The sequence below is a fragment of the Thunnus albacares genome, chromosome 5 (genome assembly GCF_914725855.1).
Source record: "Thunnus albacares chromosome 5, fThuAlb1.1, whole genome shotgun sequence".
NCBI classification, from domain to species: domain Eukaryota; kingdom Metazoa; phylum Chordata; class Actinopteri; order Scombriformes; family Scombridae; genus Thunnus; species Thunnus albacares.
In genome coordinates, this window is record NC_058110.1 from 7,331,744 (window position 1) to 7,356,804 (window position 25,061).

The window sequence follows — 25,061 nt, forward strand, 5'->3', positions numbered from 1 at the left end:
GTCCTTCTCTCTCTCTCTCAGTCCCTTGCTCTTTCACCATCTCTCTCTGCCCTCTCCTTGACTTTCCACTGAGTGATGAGCTATAGAGTGACTTAGTGTGTAAAGCCAGCGCCTGGATGTGATCTGAAAATACAATGTGGAGGGAACAGACGATGCAATGAAAGAGGGCAGCAGAGTGACGGGGAATGAAAGGAAGTTGGGAGGGAGGGATATCGGGGGAGAGGAGAGAAGGATTGCGGAATTATTGTTGAGATGGGGCAAAAAGATAGGATGAGGGAAGGAAGGAAGTGTGAGAGTACTGGAAAGGTACTGGAAGGGCAGAGACATGCTGAAAATATGCCAAACACCTGAACAGACAGGAAGAGAGAGGGAGATGTAGGGAGGAAGGAGACGGAGGAGCAATGGACAGTATATTTAATAGATGAAAAAACAATAAGATCAACAGATGTCTGACAAAAAAGATGAACTTTTTTGTTTCATTTAAGCCTCTGAGACAATCCTCTCAGATTTATTCAATTTTACTAGTTTTACTTTACTTTAATAATGGTAGATAATGGACCATCTTTGTCGATTTGCTTATTTCATGCAGTGTATTAAACACCATCGGCCCACTTCTAAAAAAAAAAAAGGGGGGGGGGGGGGGGGGGTAGAATGAGCTAGCAGGTTGATTTTTGTGCCATATGGCAGCTGTAGAGATCAGACCTGTGACTGTTCTATTAATGGATAGATCACATGTTTTTTTGGTGATATCGGCACCCATATGTTTCAACAACCTTTGGTCCAGGCCCTCCCACTCATATACCACCGCACAATGTGTTTTCATGTGCTGAACATAAGACAGTTTACTGTCTATGTTTAGCTAGACAATGAGAAAACTGATTTTAAATAACCGAAGCTCATTAAGCATGTTCTTGCTATATTTACCAATCTAATTTCCTTTCCAAAAGTGTCACGGCTCACGCAAGACAATAACAGCATTACATCTTTGTCACATGCCCGCCGGTGCTGTGCGAGCGCCATGTGGCCTTGTAGTCTAAAGTGTACTGTATATGCATGCAATTATGCTAATGAGCATACAGTTACATGATTGTCCTTTATGGCCATCTGTCGTTCTGCCTGCGATCGATCAAGGTCGTGTCAGCGGCGCTCGCTCCGGGACGCCACCGTGATGAATTTATCATGTCCTCGTACAGGCGTGTTCAGTGTTTCCTGACGAGAACGGTGACAGCTCGTTGCCTGCGCGCCGGCGTCAGGTGGAAACTTTCATACGGGCTCATTTCAAGAGACAAGGTCGGGTCAGTCAGTCAACACTCTGACACTCCTCTCTACCTGGAAGCTATCAAACATCATCACAATGAGCAACACTTTAGAAAATCATTTTCTAAAAACAACCCCATATGAAGCTCTATATAAAATTTTTAGTCTGGCAAATTCTTTTACCTTAATTATAAACTATTATCATTGTCATTGACCACTTGTATCAGCTACTAAAAGGCGGGACTTTATGATTTGAATTCAGTTGTTGAGGGTCTCTATGATGTCATCTATGCTGTGTGTTGAGATTTGGCTCTCCTGTTTAAGCACACAGTATATGTGGGAACTGTAGACTGTATTTCAAGTGAAACATACAAAACACCAGCGCTACATGGCCGGTGCAGCACAGTGAACATATTGTATGAGGGGAAATGGATAGAAAAACTGTGATTGAAGTGAAAGAGGGGAGAAATAAGATAATGCAAGAAGAGAGATGGACAAACAGATGAGCGAAGGTTTGACTCAAAGCAAAAAAGTGTTATCTGTGCTCTGTATGTGTTACTTAATACCCAGCATGAAAGTAGCTGTTAAAACCTGACTGACAGTTTGTTTCAAAAATCATACGCCTTCTTCTTAGAGATATAACTCAATCAAAGGGAAGTAATAGTAGTGTATTTCAGATTTCCATTGTATATAAATATCTATAAATCTGCTTGGAAGTCATAAAAAAAGAGACTTTAAGTCATGATTTTCTTCAGTATAAGTAATGACTCCAGGTGATTTTGTCCGTACAGCCATAGTTATAGTACAAACAAACCTTTTAATGGTGGATATTTGCTTAAATGTAAAGAAATATAGGCTAACACAGGGCTTGTATATAGACTGAAAACCAAGCAAGCCGGGTTAATCCAGGTGAATTTATCTGCATTCACAGCCAACTTCAAAAACTCATTTACATTTACGTCTTCACAGCCCAATCGCATATTTTTACACGTCATCTAATCAAGTAATTAAAACCGACAGCAAACATCTCCCCTCATACTCCTCACGATCGTTTTTTTTCATAAGCGTCAGAGCTGCTATAAGGAAAGTTAACAGGTTTAGTTTATACTCTTTACTATTAATGTGTCCAAATGTAAATGTGATCCCCTCTAAAGCTGACTGCACTCAACCAAAGACAAACAGACAGTAAGGTTGCACACCAGAATGAATATTTTATAGAAATATTTGTAATCAATTTAGATCACTTTGTAGCGATCTTGTTTCACTGCAATATTAAAGAGTCTTTTCCTGTGGATCATAGTCAAAACAGCCACATTAAATATGTTTTATATGCACTGTGCCAAGTTGATACACTTGTGATGGTGCTTTCACTTCAAAGAATCTTTTTCAGTAAGTTTTAAGTATATCGGTGTTCACTTGCAGTGTCTTGAACTCACAGGTCTCAATCAGCAATTTCTCTGAAAGATCTGTTGCTCATTAGCGTGTAGATTTGACACACAATGCATGATGTCAAGCTAAGCTCCAAACATTCAAACCAAGTAAGGTTTAACATAATATGACAAGGAGAAAACATCATTATTAATTGACATAATACACCGATCTTTCCCCTGTTGTGATAGATTCAGGAGACTGCATTCACTCTTTTCTTTTCTCTTTTCCAAAACTCTAACATAGATCTTACAGACATTTTACTTGTGAGTTGTCTCAAGTACATTTTCTTTCTCCCTCCCACTCCCCAATTCCACACCATGATGGGTGTGGTTCAAACCGCAGGTCTCTCCCTGTGCATCTTTATGTTCCCTCATTATCGGGGAGAGGCCAGCGTTGGTCTTGTGGGAATTAAACTGAGTGGTGGGTGACCTTCGCCGGCTGTGGGCTACCGTCCAGCTCCACAGCTCTGTAAGCAGGCCGACCCAGCAACGCTACAGCCTCAGCATGACTAATGAGACTGATTCAGACACAGAGAGAGAGATACTATCCTCTGTGTGTGTGTGTGTGTATACGTGTGTGTGTTTAGGACTCACTTTATCTCCCTCTTGCTGCATCTCTCCCGCTATGTATACTTCTCTGAGTGCTCATTTGTGTATGTATGTGTGTGTGTGTGTGTGTGTGTGTGTGTGTGTGCCCACCTCTTATCCTGGCCTTAAAAGAAGAGGAACAAAACAATGCTGAAAACAAACAGAGGGAAATAGGCTGATAATAAGAGGAGCGTGCGCGAGTGTGCACGTGAGTCCGCATTGTCTGCAAAAACAGAAGGTGGACGTGAGAGGGAAAACTGCCTGCAATAACAGAGACCAAGAAGACTCCACTATTGCTGTTGCCTTCTCTCTCTCTCTCTCTCTCTCTCTCTCCCTCCCTCTCTCTCTTCTCTTTCTCTCTCTCTCGCTTACTCTGTCTCTATTTTTCTCAGAGCATAATAGTGTTTATTCATATTTATCAGTGCTGATCACTGCTGGCCAGGATTATAGTCTATTTCTGTGGCATTTTGTATTCTGTCTTCCAGGCGGCTGATGACGTGTGTGTGTGTGAGTGTGTGTGTTTATTTGTGTCTGTTCATTGCTTCATCCTCTCTCTATCTCTCTATTGTATCCTCAGTCTCATTACTGATAGCTTTAGCCTCAGAGGATGGATCACCCACATTGCATCACGCCTTGGGCCCTGCTGGGTGGGGAATATCAAGGCCTCAGTAGCTGCGTTTACATCATGCATGCTAATATTCTCTTGATATTCATTGTAGCAAAGTTATGTTCATGGGGTGATGCCATAGACTGTAAAAAAATACAGACGTAGCCAACGTGACGTCACCAACTGGTTTCTGAAGAGCTGTTTGGAAGCTCAAAGTGGGCGCCTAATCCCCAGCGAATCCAAAATGGGCAAAGAGCTGAGGTCTGATCGCTGAAACGAGCCAACTAGCGGCTAGTGACCTATCACTCAGCTTAATAAAATTTAAACGGATGAGTCATAAAAAAATTCACCCCCTGTACAGATGTCATGAATGGGGAAATTAGCTATAGAGACCAAAACTGTTTTTTGTACCAGGCTGTAAACATGTTTATTTCTGCTTTAAATTTGGGCATTTTAACATGGGGGTCAATGGGGATTGACTCGCTTTTGGAGCCTCAAGTGGCCATTTGAGGAACTGCAGTTTTTGGCACTTCTGTATTGGCTTCAATTTTTGAACCCCGGAGGTTGCTGCTTGGATGATGCATGTAAACACCACGTCTTGTTTGCACTGACTTTAAATAAGCACCTACTACAGCTACTAGAGGCATGTATAAGGGATTATGACATATTCCCATATTATCTGCAATACTGACTTTTTTGCAGAACTATGGGTGTTTATAGAGCAGCAAAGTGTGAGAATCTATTTCAGGCATTTAGGCTATCGGAAGTAAAAGTCTTATCAGGAAGGACGATGTTTTATGACTTGGTTTTGGAGCACTTCCAGTTGGCCTGGATGAGCGTGAATCTGCCCTGGTTGAATCATCAGCACAAAAGATCAGCAAATATCTGAGAAAGGCTCTCTGAAAAAAAAAAAAAAATGCCAATGCTTCCAAGGAGCATTTAAGTTAAGAAAAGTTGAATCACAAAGCTTAAAATTATGTTAAGTTAACTTTTTAGAAACCTGATAATACACTCAGCAGTTAAAATCAGTGTTGGCAATGCAGTATGACTTTTCATGGCGTGGAAGTGTTAGCGGACAGTTGCCTTATATACTCATCTTGCAGACATGAAGCAACATTAGCATTCATTTAGAGTCATGTTTCTACTGAGAGCAAGTCCTATACTCACTCTCTTTTTAGCTCTGTTTGCTCCTTAATAACCCCTTTGCTCTTTAGTGGCTAAATGCTAAATGCTTGTTCACCAGCTAGCCGCTAACTTTGTCTGTGTGCTGCGCAGCTAGCGTACAGTGAAAAAACAGCTGCCTGCTGCTTCTGCAAACAGGATTAATGAGAGTGGTGAGAGTGAACTAAGTGAAATCAAGAATTATGATCAGATGAGTGTTTCAGATCCAGAATCTTTAAGTATAATTGTAACCAATTAATCTCTCTATCTCAAATAATATGACTGAATATAATTGAATTGAATTTATGAATGTAATTGCTGATGTTCTTAGAGGATATATGGATACAGAAATATGATGCTGTATATAAAGGGCTTCCAGAATAAGCTCCTTTTGAGGCTCTCACAATATGTAACTACATAAACGGAGCCTGGGAAACTTAAGTCACTCAGCCTGGGAGCCAAATTGTGTCATATCGACACTGTTCATAGAGGAACATGTGAAACACCTCTGGAAACAGATGGTGTTTTCTTTGGCCACAGGTAGAGTTTCTCCCTTCTTTTAAGGAACTCTTGTTTTTATGAGTCAGTGGAAGACTGAGTGACTTGTAAAGATGGATTTTTTTGGCAGTGCAGTGATAAATACATGCAGCACTGGGGTGAATTGCTGTCTAGAATACAGCCCATTGGGGGAAACACTTTATGATGAGGTTCAGTTTTCTCTCCTGCCTCTTGAGACATTTTGATGCATGACACAGCAAAATGTTACATACCTCCAGGCATTTTAATGACTTGAGCTGTAACACTTCCCCATATGATTTTGTCTTGTGATATTTTCCGCCTCAGGCTGAGTCACGTGATGCCCACCATGCTGTGAGATCTTCCTAATTTATAGTAAATTCTCAATAGGGGAATTTCTCAGATCCAGCTACAGTATGAATGGTGCCTGTGAACTAAATTTACTGCACAGTGGTGTTCATTGTTAACAGCACATGACAAAATGGATTAATGGCTGCTATAGGCTCATGAGAGTGTCAGCTTGTTATGGATTTGGAGTATTTTGGAGCTTGTGGCTGCTTAGCCTTAAAGCTGCATGAGTTGGACCTGAAGTGACCTTTTTCCTCGGAAACTCACTAGTAGTCTGAGAGAGATTTTTGAGTTGACACAGAGCAGAAATATCAGCAGTGATACCGGAGTTTAAGAACCTCAGTGTGAGAGTGTCACATTTTGAAATGAACACCTCTTATCTGTGGAGTAGAAAGGCTGAAATTTGACGTAGTTAAGTGGTGCAATAATTCACTGAACTTCAAGCTTCGCCGTGTGCAACTCTGCGTATATGGATTTCATTTCAAGGTAGTAGAGCAAAAGCTGTTTAATAACAACATATTATATGATATTAGACAAAGTTTACCGAACAATCTGTTTGGAGTTAGTGAAAGAACCCAAAAAAACCTCAAAACAGTATGAGAGGAGATTAAACATGACAAAAATGCCCTCAGTAAGCACTGAGGGTTGCTGGGACTCTTTCCTCTGTCTCTCCATCCATTTGAGATAAAAGTTGACAATTGTGAGAGAAATCACCTGTCTTCAGTCCAACATGGTGGTTCTAGATGTTCACTGACAAACGATTTGGAGCTTTAACGACTAAAAACTCTCAGTGTCAGAAATTTTGGACCAAATTTTCACAATGCGACCGCTTCTGCAAACCAATCAATCTGAATTTGACGTGAAATGATGCAGAATACAATGGCCGCTCATATGACATGTTCATATCACACAAAAACCAAAAAAAATGCAGGCAGGTAAAAAAAAAAAGTGTGTGGCTTTGCTCCATTTTCAAAGCATAAGAATAGAGCTTACGCAGACGATACTGTTTTCTATTTACATCGCAGAGCTGCGATTCATCACACAATCTGACAGCCTCAAGTTGATACAGGTTGAGACCAAGATTTTATTAGAGCCATCTCATACAGTGCGACATGCAATGAAATTACATGATCATTGGTGTTGCACAGTCTAAAGGTGCCTTTAGAAAGTCTAATTCATTTCTCCTACAGCTGGTTAACTGGGTCAAGAAGCCAACAACTTCCTCTCTTTACACAAACCTGTGCTGGCCGCTCAGAACACAAATCTCTGCAGCACACTCACAAACTGCTGACCTGCAGCATCTAATGAAGAGTGTAATTATTTATTGATGGGCATTTATGCTCTGTCTGTACGTGTGTGTGTGTGTGTGTGTGTTTGTGGGTTTTTGACAGACATGAATGTATGCATCGGTGTTTGTACAAACACGTCGGTTCATTAATGCATATTTGTTTTTTTCATTATTCATATGTGTGTACGTGTGAATGCGTGGGTGCACATTTGTGTAAGTGTGTGCGCGTGTGACATGGGTGATGGGAGCAGGTGAAACACACATACACACACTTATGTCTCTGTGTGTGTGTGTCTATAGCAGTCTATCACAGCTGTGTTTGGGTTTCCCTGCTAGCTGCTCAGCAGGCTCTGTGAGATGAGATAAAGCTTAAAAACATTTCTTGGTTTCATATTTTTGAGTGTGGATCTGGAGACGCACACACACAGACACACAGACACACACACACACACACACACACACTATGGGGGGTAGAAAGGGTCACTTAAGACACATATGCTTGTGTGATTATTTACCAAAAGTCCCACATGTGCGTATGTACGTCTGTGTGTGATTAGTAAATCTCAGCCATGCAGACGCATGTGTGTGTGTGCATGTGTGACTCCTAACACACAGGCATACTTGTAAAAAAAAAATGTACATAATGTACATTGCCATTATTATTGTCCCTTTAAACATTTGTTTGAAGCGGAGGAAAAGTGACATGTTTACAAGAGAATATATATCAATTTCATGAGCCAGCCTACAAAAAAAACATTGGAGTGTGTGTGTGTGTGTGTGTGTGTACTGTCATGTGTGAATGTGTACAGCTGTAGCTCTGCACCTGTGTGTATGAACTCTCAACATACACTCTGTCAGTCTGTGCTTACCACTTTCACCATATAACAGGACAATATCTTACAGGCTCCCATATATGGGTGAATCTCTATAGTGGTCTGTAATAATTGGATTAGAGCTGTCAGGGAAGGCTTTAGTTCAGATTACACAGATTATAGTCAGCAGTGCTCAGATGGACAGCATGATTTTTAAGAGCATCATCTGGCTTGTGTTACATAGAAAGAGCATTTTGGCAAACATTTGATAAAAAATGTAGGCCAAAAGTAGCAGATTTGTGTCCCCAACCACAAGTGTCACAGTATCTATTTATCAATCTATCCATCCATCGAGGAATACCACATATCAGTCTGATTCTGGCCACAGACCTTTCGTGTTTTTCTGCACTTTCAATTGTTAAATAAAGACAGAAAATCATAAGATACACATGTGAAGGATGCTCCCTTAACCAGATAGAGGTTACAAAGATATAAGCAGACATAAATAAAAGAATCTTAAATTATAGTGTGAATAACACGTATGAGTTTGGAATCACATGTCTTGAATGCAGCTGAGATAACAGGCATCAATGTTTTGATGTACCAGCTGGCAAAACTGTCATTTATTTTCATTTTTTATTTAACTTCTGACTGTAGCTATGTATAATATCCCTGAGCAGTGATGACAGAGGAGGTTCACACTCTATGACAAGAAATCACTTATCCATGACATTCTTTCACACATCAAATGTTAATATGCATTTAATATAGGCCTAATAGACACCACATAGTCAAACAGATAAACCAGTGTCATCAGCATATAAAGAAGGGGAGGACTTGTACAACATCTACATTTACAATATCCTTGTAAAAGAGATTCTTTAGGATCTAAGTGTACACTGTGGACTACAGGCGTCCAAAGGCAAAAATTACAGAAAGACCACCGTATATTCTTCATTCAGGTCATAAGGGTGTAAAGATTTAAAGCAGTGTATCCAGAAGCACTGTCTTTTCAATAGAGATTTTTCAACCTCAACCTTGGTGACTCATTTCTGTTTTTTCATATTTGATTTTATTACCAAAACCCATGAAATGTCTTGGGTTACAACATCAACTTTGATGTTCATTTTCACATTATTAATTTTACATGTTATCAATGACTTCATTTGTATTCCGTTTCAGTGCGATCATCCGTGAAATGATCAGTACACACTATGGTTTGTTTTACAATGTGCAGGATCAACATGCGTGCTTTAGTAAAGGACAGATTCTGTCTACATCTGCTTTTACTAAACACTCTTTTAGTGCCTCTTTCGCAAATAAACAATGGTGGATATTCAAAGACCCTGTTCAAAGCAGCATCAGAACAAAGGATGTGCCAGTGTTTATGGAGTGAATTTCTTGTATATTTGAATGAATGACATTTCTCCTCTTGTTGAATAGACTCTCCTGTTCATTTTGAAAAGACATGCTTCTGGATATTCCTTATCTTTTAAAACTAACTTCTCTTACAGCAAGTCTATAAAAAATGGACTTTTTCAGCAGATAAGTACCCACAAACGTAAATTGACATTCAAAGATTTTGAATGCTGTGTGTGGAATCCTCACTTTAGATAAGGTTAGATGTTAACCTCACAATCCCACATTGAATTACACTACAAACACTGCAAACAGAAAGACAAAAATACACATTTACGGCAGGCAGAAAGCTCACAACGTGCCTCACTGCTGTCAACAAACATCTACCGTGCCAGGAAAGCGACACGCCAGACTAGAGCTTACCATGTGGAATTAGCTCAGTTGATGGTCGAAGCTATCTGGGGTGAAGCGAGCTGCTGTCCCACTGTGGCACGTTAACCTATATGGCCAACTGACACCGGAGTGTTGGAGCCAAGTCCTCTCTTCCCACAGATCTCTCTCTCTCCATCTCCGTGGGATTCCATGACTTTATACGTTTTATTTATCTGCACACCTTCATGAAATTATGACCTAGAAAAGTTTCCCAGTGGGATTCAGTCTTGATAAACGTAGAGACCGGCAGGGGTAAACAGAGTGAAAATGTGTTCCACTATGTTTTTGAATTCCCTATTGTGACATTTTAAGCAATAGGCTTGCATTCTTGATTCATCCTCCTCGTTTAAACTCTGCAATTAAACCAATTATCCCCAAAGAGTGTTTCAAGGTGTTTTAAAGTATATTGAGTGTGACAAATATTAGAGCCAACGAGGCTTCCTGCATGCATGGATCCCTGTGTTGGAGGATTAAAGAAGGAAAAAAAGCTTTGGAGAGAAGAGTTATACGAGTAGGAAATCAAATGATTTTTGCCAGGTCTGGAAAGATAATTTCATATTTGATCTCTTATAAGTTTTTTTTCTTTTTTTTACTTGCTTATATCGTGCAGAAGGGAGTTGAGGGAAGGAAAGAAAGATAAGAAAATGCAAAAAAGAATGTTGTAACCAGTGAGAAAATAGACTTTTTGAAGGAATAAAGAAACCCATGTGCACACAGTCAAATACTTTTGGATGTCATACACAAAAATATGCACGAAATCATCCACCGGAATTGTGATTTCTAGATATTTTCACATGCACACATGTTCACACTTTAGGGTTGTAGGTCAGTCACGTTTTGTGTGTTGTTTTTTTTTGCCTGAATTATGTTTTGGCTCCACACATTGGCACATCTGTTTTCAATCATTGGGGGTTGGTGGGGGGGGGGGGGGGGGGGGGGGGGGGGGGGGGGGGGGGGGGGGGGGGGGCTAAGGAACGGAGAAAAAGAGAATGAGAAAAGAAAAGTGAAGGAATCAGAGAATGATAGAAAACAAGATACAAGTATGGGTAGAGGATGACTACGCCAATAAAACAAGGAAACTGTGTGGAATAAATCTAGCTGCAAAATAAATGTTGATCTCTTGGCATCCCAGATATTCCTTTGACTCTGACCTATGGGGCTGAAGTCTATCTCTCTCTCTCTCTCTCTCTCTCTCTCTCAGCCTCTTTCGCCTGCAGCTTTTCGTTCCACCAGAGCAGATCTCCTCGCTGCCAGGCTCACCCTCCATCTCCAATTTAATACTTCTCATTTCACCCAAGCCAAAACAACAGATGCTGAAATGTCGAAGTGCCTTCCCGCCCCTCGTGAACTCCCGGAAAAGTAAAAAAAAAAAAAAAAAAAAAAAAACACTTTCCAAAAAGAAAAAAAGAATCAGGCCAAAAATGCCTTGTTCTTTATGCAAAAGTCTGGAGCAGACAGTTTCCTATCATCTAAAGTATTAAAAAAACCAAAAGATGAAGTAATAGGCCATTTGCTCATTAAAATAAAATCAGTGATGGCACTTGCACTGAGACTCAGTGTGAAGGGAACGGCTGACACAGATCTTGGAGTGGATCTGGATGCTTTTTGAAGAGCAAACTTTTTTTTTTTTTTCTTTTTGTAGACTGGTAAATTGTGTTGCAATATTTGTCTCTCGTGAAAACACATTGCTTCCAACATTGCTGTTACCAATAGTGATATACTAAACATCAAAGGTGAACACTAGTTTTGGGGAATTTGATCCTTTGGGGAATGATGCATTTCCTTTCCTATTGAAGTTTTTTCAAAGCTGGTTTGAATATTGTGAAACACCAACGTGTACATACTTTTTTTTTATATATATGCTAGTTGTCATCTTCCCTGCTTTAACTAGCACATTGCTACGTTTCTTAGCATATTACTGCCACCAACTGTTGATGAGTACATTTGTGTTTTTGTGTTACCAGCATGCTCGTGTTAATGTGTGCATGCTACTGAAGCACAAACATGGTGACCTGCTCATAAAATCATTGCTCCACAGCGCCACCCGTGGCCAAAAACTTCACAAGTTATCTTTAAGAGAGAAAAACAAACAAAAATGTACTGCGTGGTAATATGATTGGCTGTAACATCATCCATGCTGCCTTTACTGTCAGGATATTTACACAAAAGTGATTTGTGACAAATCCTGTCTTTAGCATGTTGTGCTTATCCAGTAACAATAGTTATTAAACTCCAGTAATAGAAGGCGGGAAGTGTGTGTGTGTGTGTGTGTGTGTGTGTGTGTTTGTGACAGCATGCGCATGTGTGTTGGTGTGAGATGCAGATGCCCGTAGTTCTGTTGCCATTAGAGCAGACTGCACTGCCAGATGTCTGCACAAAGTCTGCACAAAGTCCTCTGTGTGTGTTTGGATGTCTTGCAGAGGCTGTGCACTTTCTTCCAGTACGCACACACACACACTTTGCCGCGGAGACACACAAATGCACACACACACATACACGTTAAACAACAAGGAGTGTGTGTATACATTTGTGTGTGTGTGTGTTTGTGTGTGTGTATGTTTTAAGCAGGTCAAAGCTTCAAGTGGCCCAGTCTGTTAGACAGATGTTTAAGATCCCCCTGCTGCAACCCCCCCCCCACACACACACCCTGTCACACACACACACACACACACACACACACACACACACAATGTCTTTCTCTCTCTTTCATATGCACTGACAAACACGCACACACACACATTCACTCATTAACAACCAATTAGAGAGCAGATATTGGCTCACTGGGGGGAACTAAAGGCCAACCAGTGCTGTTCTCCGCTTCCAACGCCAAGTCACAACAAATACCTGGATGCAGGCCACAGGAGTGTGTGCGCGTGTGCATGTGTGTGGATGCGTATGTGTTTCTGTGTGTGTGTTGTTGACTTCTTCTTCCCAAGTTTGGCAGTCCGATCTCATCTCCTTTCTCCTTTTATTAGAAGAGAAACACACACACACACACACACACACACACTAACCCTCACATAATTAAATGCATTTTTCCACTCTGCAAGCCTTGTTGTTCATTGCATCAGCCAGTGCGTCTCAGTAGTGCAACTCACACTTATACATTATCTTTCTCACATGGGAACCGAGGCACGAGCTATGTTTAACATACGCGCACACTCGCCCGTTCTCCACGGGACTGCAGCGATGTGTTTACGCCAGCGTTGGATCATGCTTGAGACGTTTGGCTCTCTGGAGAGCATGTCGACAACATCTCTCTCTCTCTCTCTCTCTCTCACACTCACACACACACACTCTCTCTCCCTTTCTGTTTACCTGAATCACTGTCTTGAACTCACTCACTCTCTTTGGAATGCGGTTTTTCAGTGTTGTCTTACATCTCAGCAAATGAACGAAGATTTTAAAAAAAACACCTAGTGACAGTTTGAGTTTATTAGACAGATGTAGTCGCTTTCATTCCCAATAAACTAGTACGCAGTGAAGTGAAAACAGAGCGAGAGACAGTGGCAAACATGCACACATTGTAATGACGTGATGCTTCAGTGTTTACTAAGGTTTTACTGACTTTTTGATTACATAGTAAGTTATTTAGGTCCTCGTCAGTCTAATATGGACCTGTGGATAACCTGCCTGAACCCTTCGTGGATAAAAAACATTTTTGAAAAGCCGAAACCCATCTGAATAAAATGGAAGCTAATGTTATAAGGCTAAAGTAATATAGTATTTCCTTTCAGCTCCTTCCTATTGTCACCAAAGAACACTTTCATTTCCTCTGCACCCCACAGTTCACATTCTCTGTTTCACCTAAAAGAGGAAACATCTATAACATCTATTTCTCCTGCTGATATCAAGGCCGTTTGCATCCTCTTGAGCATACACTGATCGACTCAGATACCAGACCCTGCTCAGACCTCTCCTCCGCTGCTGTTTAAACATGACATGAATGCTAGTTTGCACTTTTGCATAGTCCATTTCTTTCAAAGCAGTTTTTCTTTTAGTGAAGGATGAAGCGACCTAAACGGCAGATTAACTTATGTGCTGTTTTATGTGCATATAACAATAGAGTTAAAGGTACCCTGTGGAGTTTCTGTCTTGTTTGTGGTTTTCAGTAATTCTACTGATCAACAGGTAACTCACAATAAAATGCAGCAATGCACGACGAAGACTATACACAGAACAGTTGGCAAGTTAAGTACTTGTAACTGCAAAGGAAGATAAAAGGCAGCTCAAACACATAGAAAGATGCTAAAATAATAGATTTACAGTGGATATATTTGTGTGTGTGTGTGTGTGTGTGTGTGTGTGTTGGGAAGATGGGTTAGCGCCCTGTAACCGTGGTAATGTTGGTAAGGTGTGCTTCTTCCCAGTGCTACATCCTCTGAAACTTCTCAAACCACAGTATGGTCACTGCAGCTCTTATGCTTACATGGTTAACAGGCAATTATTAGGGCTCCTCTCTCTCTCTCTCTCTCGCTCTCGCTCTCGCTCTCTCTCTCTCTCTCTCTCTCTCTCTCTCTCTCTCTCTCTCTCTCTCTCTCTCTCTCTCTCTCTCTCTCTCTCTCTCGCTCTCTGGGTTGAAGCTCATTAGTGGTGACAAGAGCGCTGTTGACCCCTCAGCCCTTTCCCTGTGTCTCTCCTCCCTATCTCCCCTTCTCTTTTTTTTCCCCCTCTCTTTTCCCTTCATCTCACTTGCCCCACTCTTTCCTTCATCACCCCATCATTCACCCAGCAAGAGTTTGGCAGGGGTCTACATGTGTGTGTGCGTGTGTGCGTGTGTGTGTCTGTGTATGATGCCAGGGGCTAGCCTGCGCCTGTGTTCAGCAGAGGTCTTCGGCAAGGACAACACAAGGGACTCTGTCCTTGTCTAACCCCCTGGAAATAGAACAAAGGTGTGTGTGTGTGTGTGTGTGTGTGTGTGTGTGTGTAATAATGCTATGTACAGTGTCCAGAGTATGAGCTATAGCTAGTAATAATAATAGCATGGTCCGAGGTCCAGTAGGCCAACAGGGACAAGCAACATAGAGCTTATAAAAGCACTAATAAAAGACTACAGCAGGTCACCTTATGTTGGGGACACAGTAAAAAGCTTTTTTTTTTACACAGATTTACACAAAACACTGCGTAACCATCCAAGTAATGATTCAGTCATTGAACTTTAGCCAATACAATTTTTTTAATCAATATGTTGGATTAGATACTACATGAATAAAAAAGAAACTGTTCTGTTCTCCAAGCACACATCTCAGTACGTGGCAGAAAGTGGACGCAGCGAATGGCTGTTTGAAACATGACCTGAGTTACGGTCGATTTAACATCTCAAATCAAACCCTGACAAATATGACACATATTTGATATTTATGATGGGCTATCTGCAGTTCCCTCAACAAAGTGTGGAAGGAAGACAAACTGCCAACAGTCCACCGATTTAACACACGCAGTTGAGTTTACTTGTGAAGAGGAGTATTATTCAGCTTGTGAAAACAGTTGTCGTGATGATGTCATCAGCATTTTTAACAGAAAGCATGTGTTACATAGTAGGGGTGTGGGGTTTGGACTCAGAGAGGGCCTAATGAAAGATGCCATTGAGTTGCATTATAGAAAATGTAGGATCTATAATATTTGGAGCTTGACCCATACTATAAAATAAAAGTTGCTCTAACCATTACTTTGGTAGCATTAAAGAAACTCTGATATTGTATAAACACTTATATAGAAAAGAACCATATGAGCTCATTCTAAAGGCTCACTGTCAATTAATCTGCCAATTATTTTCTCTATTTGGTCCATGAAACATAAGAAAGTAGTCAAAAATGCCCATCACAATTATGTAGAGTCCAAGGTGATGTCATCAGATGACATGCTCTCAAGTCCACTCGTACTTGCAGTGGGCCTGTGATGAAGGGTGTGCAGTGGTGGTCTTGAGAAAAACCTGAATTGTGAGCATGTTGTGGACATCAAGGGACAACTTGGCTGGATGTTCTAATAGAGATGAAAGTTCATCAACATTGAGTGGTGGTTTGAAAAGACATCTGAATGTGACTGTAGAGACTTAGTAGGCTCCTATATGTGACACGTCCATACAAAACCATCCCCAAGTCCAGATGACGTTTTACTGATGATTTATTGAAAAAATAAACAAAAATGAAAGAGTCTGACAAGCAGCTGTTGCACAAAAAATATACAAAAAAGCAATCTGACTGTGAAAATAAAGTGATGAACAGACGATGGTAATGATATAAACGATGGTGACGGTCAACAGAAAATATCAGAGCTCTACCAACTCCCTTCGTCCAAAAACTCTCGCCACCACCTAAGTGAACAGGTTAAACAATAGGAAACCACACCCATGTGTCAAGCAACGTAAGTGACGCAATACGTGATGCCCACGTCAATATATAAACAGAAATAACAACACATTTTGGCTCCTACAGTGACCTTCTCCCAGACATCCATGGATGGTTAGAAGCTTGTCCTGGACATATGTGATGATGAATAACTACATGTATATCAGAATTTTATGACTTTGGGACAAGCTTCACATCTTGAAACATGTTTAAAACGATTAATACCTATTTGTAGTCCTAGACATTAAAACAAATAGAGGGTTATTAAATGATAAGAATGTCTTTTTCCTTCAATGAAGTTCTTCAGTCACTCCCATATCAGTGGCTGAAAACGCTTCAGCATCACCTCTACGAGTTGCTATAGAGGAAATGATGAAGTAGGCAGACTGTAGGAATTACATGTCTACGAGGCACACAACAGCTAGCAGATGTCAGGTCCGTGTGAGGCCACATTTGTCTGCAGTGAAAACACGTCGACTGAACGCTCCACTGTGCCTCAATCTGAGCTGTTGACTCTATGGTAATGATGCAAGTCAGGCTAAACATAACAAACCATTAGCGTCCTCAGCATGCAGGCAACAGCGCTGGGAAGATGGCGATCTCACTGTGCGTGTGTGTGTGTGTGTGTGTGTGTGTGTGAGCTCGACAGACATTGGGAATGCAGATTAGTTTACAAGTATGAGGCTCGCGGCATAAATAAGGCGAGGCTGAATGATGATATCACGAGCTACTATGTTAAAGAATTTCTACTCCGGTCATGTTCCTGAAAACTTTTTGGTTTGGACACAACGTGGACAGCACGCCTGGTTTTTGGTGGAGCAGAACGCTGATTGCAGGAGCATCATGTCACAAAAGTCTTCCCAGTCTCTTTTTTTCCCTCTATAATTTATACTCAGATTGGTGGACAGACTTATATGCTATGAAAGCATTTAGTTATTTATCTCAACTATGGTGTGACCTGTAAATGCTTGAAAGCCAGGTTCATCATCTTGATAGTGCACCGAAAGGAAGGAAGGAAGATCTCAGAGAGGAACAGGAATGTGAAAGCAGAAAAAAAAGCGAACTCCGGGACTGACATGATTTCCCAACGGTCAGTTCCAGTGAACTTGAAACATGTGGAGAGAGAGAGAAGAGAAAAGAGGGAGGAAGATGATTAGCAGTAGGAGTGAAGGAAAAAAGAGAGAGAATTAGTGAAGGAAAGGGAGGGAGGTCTGGTTCTGCTCTCTCTTTATCAGAGGAAACAAGTGAAACTAGGGTTCATAGTGTCACTGAGCCATGGCCATCTCTCCTCTGTACTCTATTCCTTCTTCCTTCCCCTCCTGCCCGTCCTCTCCCCTTATTCCCTCCGTCTCTCTCTTAAAGTTTTTAGTCCACCCTCCTCTCCTCCTCATCATATCTGTCTCCATCTTCTCCGCATCGCTTCGCTCGCCTTCCTTTTGTTTACTTGCTCTTGTTTTTCACCCCTTTGTCCTCCTTTCTTCCTTCTCAAATTACTCAAAAAAAAAACAGTTCCAAAATCGAGAACATGTTTATGTAAACCATACAAAAGCCAAAAGCGTTGTGTGTCTGTGTGTGTATGCGTCTCTCCCTCCCTCCCTCACTCACTCACTTTGTCTCACTTTGTCTTTGCACATTGAAGTTAAACTTTGCTGTTTCTGGCTGCCTTTGAAAGTGTGGTAGAAGGCAGACAACATCCGCCACAGGCATTTTCTCAACCTTTTTACAACCTGCAACACACACACACACACACACACACACACACACACACTCACCCGCGCAAATACACATGTTCCCTGACAGCTTAGCTGTTTTGGAGGGGTAGGGTGATTGATTAGTCTCTATGGAGACGATACGTCTTGTAATGAACAAGAGAAAGCTGGCATGTTAATTTGTGTAGTGTGGGATGCTCAGTCATGCTTGTATGTGTGTGTGTGTGTGTGTGTGTGTGCGTGCGCTTTGTTCGTCTCTGTGCATGTGTGTTTGTGTTGCTCTATGCATGTTTCAATCTGATACAAACTTTTTAGGCTTCTTATTTTTTGTTTGTCTGCATCTGTGTGCACACATATCCACATGTGTCCATATCTACGCAGGCAGTTTCCTGTTCTTTAATGCCCGCTTGTCTTTACACCCTTCACATCCGCGTGTACCTGAAAGTGTGTATCTCCTATTGTGTGCATGTTCAATATGTGTGTGTGAGGTCGCCACGGTAATACAGATACTGTCGATTATCTCCGTTACACATGTCAGAGATGTCAGAGTGAGAGGTACACCCCGATGCGTACATAGCTATCACATGCTTTTAATGACACGCCTATTACACTCTCTCTCTCTCTCTCTCTCACACACACACACACACACACACACACACACACACACACACACACACACACACACACACACACACACAAGCGCGCACATGTTCATAAATCAAGCGTGACATATCCACATATCACCGTGGCGATGTGTGTATGCGAGACACTTTGATTATGATATGCTAATCTGACCTATAATTTACTTCCTGTCATTTCTCTGTCATCTCAGCCAGTGTCCTGCTCATGTGCTCACCCTCCCCTCCACATTTATAGCAACTCCGTTTGATTTACTCCCTGTATTAGTTTGTCTCTTATTAGAAACTACTATTGCCAAAGCAGTATACAGAAAAATCAATATTTAAAACATTAGCAAACAATTGTTCATCCGTTCAATCCATACTGAGATGCTTAATTGCTTGGTTTGACAGCGTGTACTGCACTATGAAATAATCAAAGGCTGTGATGGAGGGGAAAGGCGCCGTTCACGGTTTATTGAAGCCTTATCTGCGTCTGCGTGGTGAGATTGTGTTTTTGTCTTTTAATGGAACACAAATCTCACTTTCTCACCTCCTCTGTCACTTTAAAAAAAAGTAAAAAGAAAAAGGGAGTTGATGAAACTGAAGTTAATTTTCCCAATGACGCCCATTAATTTCACACCACTCCTCACTAAATCTGCAGCGGCTCGGCTGCTCTCCAGCACCATAAAATGACAACTGAGTGCCAGGGAGAACGAGGAAAGCCTCCTTCTTCTTTAAGAATTAATGTTGGTTTAACAAGAAAAGGGATTTTAAAAAGCGGTGGAGTTAACGACTTTCTCTCCTTCTTTCCCCCCCTGACATCCCAGCCGTTGCAGATAGACGACGATTTCTGCGGCCAAGACTTCAACCAGCCTCTAGGGGGCACCACCGCCATCGAGGGCATCCCGCTTTACGTGGACAAGGACGACGGCATGACTTCTGTGGCGGCCTACGACTACCGCGGACACACGGTGGCGTTCACCGGCACTCGCAGCGGGCGTATGAAGAAGGTAGGCATCCAGGAGTGTGTGTGTGTGTGTGTTTGTGTGTGTGTGTGTGTGTGTGTGTGTGTGTGTGCTCGTTACTCTCTTTATAGTGAACGCACTGTTGCTGTTGTCACATTTTTGATGACTCATGGACACATTCATTTCAAGTAAAGGACTACGTGCTTTTAAAGCAGGTGTAATTAAATGATCATTCAATCCTCTTTGGCTCAGGAGCTCTTTTCAAAGCCCAAAGTGGATAAATTGGAAATCATAGGTAAAGGAACAATGCTGTTTTGCTGATTTTTTTTCCCCAAATGAGTGTTATTTTTTTTGTGTATTTCGAGTAGTTTGGCTTTTGTCATCGCATGTATTTTTACACAATGAAGGATGTCGTAAATTATAGTCATAATGTACAATACTGATAAAACGAGACTGAAATAGATGCTCGAATCCTCCTGCTTGAATACAATAATGTGACTGTGTGTGCACGTGTGTGTGTTCGATGCTCTGCTGAAAACCATTTTCGCTTTGAAGCAATTTTGTGTCATTTCATGATGTATTTTCAATGGTCATTGGTTTTGGCATTGCTGACAAATGGTTTTGTCATCAAAAATCTCATTGCAGATATCAGCTATGAATGTGTGTGTGTGTGTGTGTGTGTGTGTCTTTTTGGCATATTTTCTCTTTAAAGTGAATGTCTTAAAATGTTTTTTTTTCACTGCTTTGGCATTGAGATTGAATGATTTTGAAATGTAGCAAATATGATGCATACAGAATAAGTTGAGTGAAAAAAAGAGCGCTTCAGCTTTGGAGATTTTTCTCCTACAGGGTGAGGTTGTATATGTGTGTGTCTGTGTGTTTCTGTGGGGAAAGCCTGGTGATGTGTGGAGCTCACGCTGCTTGACAAAGCGGAGCTGTGTGGGTTTTATCTTGCTTGAGTGTTGTTTGGTGGTCTAGTCACAGGATTGTCAAGAGCCACAGAGCGTTTTGAGTGGTTATATGGTGGATGAAGATGATTCATTGTGTCTTCAGAGGACCTTATGAGAGAATATCTCATGTAGTGTGTACGGTATGGGCATGAAGGTCTTTGTGTTCTTGTGTTTGCAATGAGAGACTCAACATCTATCCTCACATTTCAAGCAATAATTTCCCATCCTAGTAAGCATACACAAATGCATTCCCTGTGTGTGTGTGTGTCTGTGGGTTTATAGTGTGTGTTTGTGCTACTCAAGTAACCACGTTGAGGAGACCACACGTTGCGTCTGCCAATCATCGGTCCTCCATGTGAGATCTGACTATGTTTTTCCTCAGCAGGAGTCAGGGAGCCCTCCGTATGAGCGCCTTCGTATCACCAAGACTAAATAAAACTGTCACCTGAGGATTAAAATAATTGAATAAATACATAGATGATACAAAATACTTAAAAAAATTGAGTCCACTTGTCACTGTCAGCAGCGTTTAACTTTTTTTAGAAGAAAAAAAATAGAAAATGCTCCCTACAGTTTTTTTTTTTAGGAACACCTTCAAGTCAACTATCATTTTGTAGTTGTGGATGTGTTATATTCCAAATGATGACGTCTTTGTGTTTACATCTTACTTCCTGTCACATTCCGTTAAACTCAAATGCATTTTAAAATATTCTGCAGCCGCAGTTTTTATGTGAGTTTGACAGTTTAGGCATTAAGTCTGTGTGTTTCTGTAGTTGGTGGAATATCTGTGGCAGTAATGCTGTTGTCAACTGCTTTTATATGGGCTATGATAATACGCACAACACACAGACACACACATGCCTCCTTACACAGCTTCCTGTCTCTGGTGTTTTGCTAAGTCGACTGAAACCTAGCCCACTAGTCCTTGTGCCTGACCCCTGGACTGTGTGTGTGTGTGTGTGTATGTGGCGGTGGGGCAGCGGTGGCGGTGGTGGTGCGGGTGCGTGTAGATAGATGATTTGTGCGTGTGTGGAGTGTGTGGGGTCAGCAGATCCTGGATGATATCCCACTGATCGGAATCCCATTTCCCCTCAGCCGGCGTGCCTTCCTGTGCTCGGGGGATGCAGGGAGGAAGGTGAACATGGAGGTGGAGGCTGCCGGTGTCCTCACATAGATCAATGCAGATGCTGCAGTAACATGCAGTCGTCTATATGAGCAGGGAGAACTGGCCAGACAGGACACCAATTACAATAAATCAGCAGTGATTCAACCTATAGCCAGCTCACAAAACTTAACATTTGTTGGTGCCAGTTAAATCTTTCTTGGGAAAAATGCTCTGATAAAGGAGATGATTAGTTTCAGCTTTAGATTAGGGCTTTCCAAATAAATTGGAGAACAACTGTTAAACGACTGAATGAGATTTGTACAAAACAGAATTTAGAGGAGGGAAAGGGCGATATAGGGCTGTTATCAGGAAGAAAGAGAAAAGTAAGTGAGGCTGAAGCAGATGGAGAGGGATGGTTACAGGCTGTGTGGTTTTATTGCTATTCATTGGGAGTTAAACTGTGCTTCTTGGCCTAATGAAATGTAAAGCTGCAGTGTATTGATGTCTACACACACGCACTCTCACACTCATTAGAATTCTTACAATGTGACTGTTGCTAAATGTGTGTTTGCCTGCGTGGACATGTCTCGGCTGCTAAACTCCCTTTATTGATTGATCTATGAATACATAATCGCTAGTGTAAATCTTAAACCCAAGCAGTCCATCGGATAAGTGTTGCTGTCTTTGTCTGCGTTAGTGTGTGTCACATGTGTGATGGAGAGAGAGAGAGACAGTGTGGGAATAGTGATGTAAACCGGGGTAAATCAGTGCTGCTTTACATCAGCATGACTAATCACAATGACCTGACTACCTAAGCACACAGCATGTATGTGCGCAATACTCACCTAACATTTCCATTACTGTTGAGTTAATGACTTTCTCTCTCTCTACAGGTTTTGACTGTGCATGCAAGGGCTGACACTACTGGATTAGTTGACCTTGGAAGAGTTCAACTCTGACTTTTGAGTTTGTTTCCCAGAACAAATTAGCATCCTATTTGTAATTCCTTCATTCTTTTTCATAGGATGTATGTGACACAGTGGAGGGCATTCAATTAAGAGACCCATGTCAAAAACAAAGCTTGTTTCATGACCTGGTGCAATGTGGTCATTGGTAGGATAAGGCTAATGTTATATTTAGTGCCTAATTTAAAAAAATATCGATCAAGAGATGAAGAGATGAAACAGCAGATTACTAGATAATGAAAATAATAGTTAGTTGCAGCCCTAAAGCCCTTTATTACTGCTGAACGGATGATAAAAGAAGGTCGCAGGATGGTGGTTAGGGTTAGATGTAAGATCTAAGATATGACACCATTAATTGTTGTGTGCTGGGTGCATGTTAACCAGTCCCGGCGCCAGAGGAGTAGTAACTGGCTGGGCATTTGGTTTTTGTTAGCTGAAAGCTCAGAGGGTTAAACAAGCTTCTTAGAAACAGAAAGATTAAAAAGAGTGAAACTAAAAGCGTAAAGGCGACACAAGGAAGCACAGCAACAACAACAACAACAAACACCGCACTTCTAGTTTCCGTTTCAGGGCAGAGATACTAAACATGAGGACAGATGTCTCACTTCACTCTAAATCCAGACACCACAAACGGACAAAAAAAACAAACGTACAAGCGAGGCAGGGATTTCTTTTTGACTTTTGACATTGATGCTGTTTTCTCCTGGGAGGGCCACATTCCTGGCCATAACGCCAGGGCTAATGTTAACACACATAAGATATACTGTAGGATGATGGAGTCATAGAGGGAAGGACTTGGATACAGCATTGCATAATGAATGACATGAAATGGAGGGTGTCTAATGTACAATAAAAGGTGTATAGTAAGATGTAGGATACAGAGCATACAGTAGAATGTGGGTATTGGAGTGTAGGGAATAGTCTGCAGGATGTAACATTCAGCCTCGTCACACAGTATGACAACAGAACAGGCTGCGTCACTTCTTGTCAAAAGCTACCAGTCTCATGCCTGCCAGCTAGCAGCAGTATATATAAGTAGTATATACTGTTGCTCAGTACTTCAAAGTCACACATGATTACATTTTTCTTTTCAACACCACAGTACATCACTTTGTAGGGAGACGAGGTGTAGGTGGAGTACCGATAGTTTTTAACAGCATGAAATTGCACTATGGTCTGCCTCCTGAGCCGTTTGCCAGAAACATCCTAAAAAACCCTCCTCAGATCTCAGTAAAAACCTGGAAATCCTTTCATTCCCCTCATTTCGTCTGCTCTTTTGTCTACCTGGGAGAACAAGGCACACTCGTCGCATCAGGCGAGATGAAAAGAAACTCTCAACAGCCTGAAGTATTTCCAGATTTCAGAAACAAAAAGAGGCAAGACAGAGAGAGGGGGGGGGCAGAGGGAGAATTACTCAGAGTGGTGTATAGGTGTGTGAATGTGTGTGTGTGTGTGTGTGTGGTGTGTGTGTGGGGGGGGTGGGGGGGGTGGTTTCATGTCATTTCATCATTTCCCTGCTAGCAGCAAATCCAATTACTTTTCCTTTTCCTTTCTATCTTGGAAGATAGCCTGAGTGACAGGACCGATTGGAGTACAGCGCCACTGAGGTAACTGTGCCAACCGGTTGATTGACATACAGTAATGCTTGCACTTCACTGCCTTGAGACAGGGAGATGAGTAATACTGGTAAGACTTCAGGGGGCTTCCTGGGGCCAGTGAGGTGGACCAAAGGTTCACCAGCCCTGCTCCTCCAAGTGTACATCCCTCCCACTCAGACTTGATCTAATCCATTCTGTGGCAACATTCTCCACGTGTTCTTCTCTGCTTGTTTGTGACAGCTGTGACATATATTACCCCATCCTATCTGCCTCCCTCACTCTCACACACCCTGTTAACAGCATATCACCCCCTTAATGACATCAACCTTTTAGGTCTTAACAACCTCTAAGTACAGGTTTCCCTACAGTTGCAAACTCAGTCATCATCTGCGCGCCATCCCTTAAGCAGTAGAATATATCTAACAGTATATGGCTTCCCAAGATTAGAGAAAAGTGAGATAAAATTAATAGAATTGTAATCTTGTAAATAGGCCTGCCCCTAAAAGTCCCTGAGTTGATGTATCAGTCGATAAAAGCCTGAGTCAACTCGCATTTTGTCAGTCATCATTCCTTTTTTAAAGCCATGTCATTAGGTCTATACAGAGTAACGCATGATGACAGAATGACAGGCTCTAAACTTTTACAGATTCTTGTCTTTAAATGACCTAAATTATAACTGTGATGGAAACAGAGTGACTGTGTTTCCTGCTCCGAGCTCTCAGCTCCGGTGTTAAATACAGTGAAGTCAGCTAAACTACTGTTTAAACAGAAGCGTACGAGCATCTCTACCATCTCCTCCTCTACTGTCCAGTGTGATCGACTCTTCAGTCAACAGGGCTGTCAGCAGCTGGCAGGAGAGACGCTCCATGCTGCTCTTGGATTTTATATCTAAACTGATACCAGGGTGCACACTTTTATTTCTCTGACTGTGTGGAAATCTGACGTTTTAGGTAAAACATTAGACTCATGTAGGCTGTTTAGTTTTATCAGTTTAGTGTGCAGTG

The 25,061-nt window shown here is 41.6% G+C and overlaps 1 protein-coding gene across 8 annotated transcripts in view; it reads left to right on the forward strand.

The window, feature by feature from the left end:
* Nucleotides 1–25,061, forward strand: part of LOC122982113 (plexin-A1-like) — a 265,073-nt gene that overhangs the window by 42,667 nt on the left and 197,345 nt on the right. For all 8 annotated transcript variants that reach the window (XM_044351146.1, XM_044351142.1, XM_044351141.1 and 5 more), the window contains one exon: nt 19,302–19,484. In XM_044351146.1, coding sequence (XP_044207081.1) covers nt 19,302–19,484 — 183 coding nt within the window. The remainder of the gene's footprint in view (nt 1–19,301; nt 19,485–25,061) is intronic.